The sequence below is a fragment of the Babesia bigemina genome, scaffold Bbigscaff_59615, assembly GCF_000981445.1.
Source record: "Babesia bigemina genome assembly Bbig001, scaffold Bbigscaff_59615".
NCBI classification, from domain to species: Eukaryota; Apicomplexa; class Aconoidasida; order Piroplasmida; family Babesiidae; genus Babesia; species Babesia bigemina.
The window spans coordinates 589-2,154 of record NW_012237014.1 but is presented as its reverse complement, the minus strand read 5'-3'; the positions used below and the strand labels follow the sequence as shown (position 1 = coordinate 2,154).

General features: G+C 50.8%; 1 protein-coding gene across 1 annotated transcript; it reads right to left on the bottom strand.

The window, feature by feature from the left end:
* Positions 1 to 1,013: 1,013 nt before the first annotated feature.
* On the bottom strand, positions 1,014 to 1,316 carry BBBOND_0001190 (hypothetical protein, conserved; the record flags this gene model as incomplete). The annotated part of the gene is made up of 1 exon (XM_012914962.1): positions 1,014 to 1,316. The coding sequence occupies one exon, from the start codon at positions 1,314 to 1,316 to the stop codon at positions 1,014 to 1,016; it is 303 nt and encodes a 100-aa protein (XP_012770416.1).
* Positions 1,317 to 1,566: the final 250 nt, after the last annotated feature.

Below are 1,566 nucleotides of genomic sequence, written 5' to 3'. Positions count from 1 at the left end.
ATCAACCAGTCGATGGACTCAGTCAGAAGGGCAGTGAAGGGTGACCAAGCACAAGTTATTATGTGGTCTAAAGAGGTCATAGCGGTAATAAGACGAGGTAATTCGAGAGATGTAGAGTGGATAAAGGGGCGATGTAGAGTGGGTAAAGGGGCGATGTAGAGTGGATAAGGAGCGATGTAGAGTGGGTTAGGGAGCGATGTAGAGTGGATTAAGGGGCGATGTAGAGTGGGTAAAGGAGCGATGTAGAGTGGGTAAAAGGGCGATGTAGAGTGGATTAAGGGGCGATGTAGAGTGGGTTTAGGGGCGATGTAGAGTGGGTTAGGGAGCGATGTAGAGTGGATTAAGGGGCGATTAGAGGACGTTAAGGGGCGATGTGGAGTGAGTTAAGGGGCGATGTAGGGTGGATGAAGGGGCGATGTAGAGTGGTGAAAGGGGCGATGTAGAGTGGTGAAAGGGGCGATGTAGAGTGGATAAGGGAGCGATTAGAGAAGGTTAAGGGGCGATGTAGAGTGGATAAGGGGCGATGTAGAGTGGATAAAGGGGCGATGTGGAGTGGGTTAGGGAGCGATGTAGAGTGGGTTAAGGGGCGATGTAGAGTGGATAAAGGGGCGATGTAGAGTGGGTAAAGGGGCGATGTAGAGTGGGTTAGGGGGCGATGTAGAGTGGATTAAGGGGCGATGTAGAGTGGATAATAATCACCACTTTGGTCACCATGTCATCGCTGCCGTAACCATGTCATCGCTGCCGTGACCATGTCATCGCTGCCGTGACCATGTCATCGCTGCCGTGACCATGTCATCGCTGCCGAGACCATGTCATCGCTGCCGTGACCATGTCATCGCTGCCGTGACCATGTCATCGCTGCCGTGACCATGTCATCGCTGCCGTGACCATGTCATCGCTGCCGAGACCATGTCATCGCTGCCGTGACCATGTCATCGCTGCCGTAACCATGTCATCGCTGCCGTGACTGTCATCGCTGCCGTAACCATGTCATCGCTGCCGTAACCATGTCATCGCTGCCGTGACCATGTCAGCACATTGGTCAGCACTTTGGTCAGGTGATTGGTCAACACTTTGGGCAGCACCTTGGTCAACACGTTGGTCAGCACCTTGGTCAGCACCTTGGTCAGCAGATTGGTCAACACGTTGGTCAACACATTGGTCAGCATCTTGGTCACCACGTTGGTCATGGCATTGGTCACCACCTTGGTCAGTACATTGGTCACCACTTTGGTCAGCATCTTGGTCACCACGTTGGTCATGGCATTGGTCACCACCTTGGTCAGTACATTGGTCACCACTTTGGTCAGCATCTTGATCAGCACATCAGTTAATTACTACATAATCACATACAACGATTGATGAGTAATACAACAGATTAAACAACAATTCATAAGTTAGTTGAGTAGGTGATGCTAGGTGAGTGTAGACAGTAAACACGTGAGTACGATTATGGTTGTAGATAAAACACCCTGTTAAGCTTGTTAACACGTGCCGCGGCAAGTAGTGATTGAGCAGCGATGCGATGCGATGATGGTGAGTGCAAATGCGATTTGATGTGGA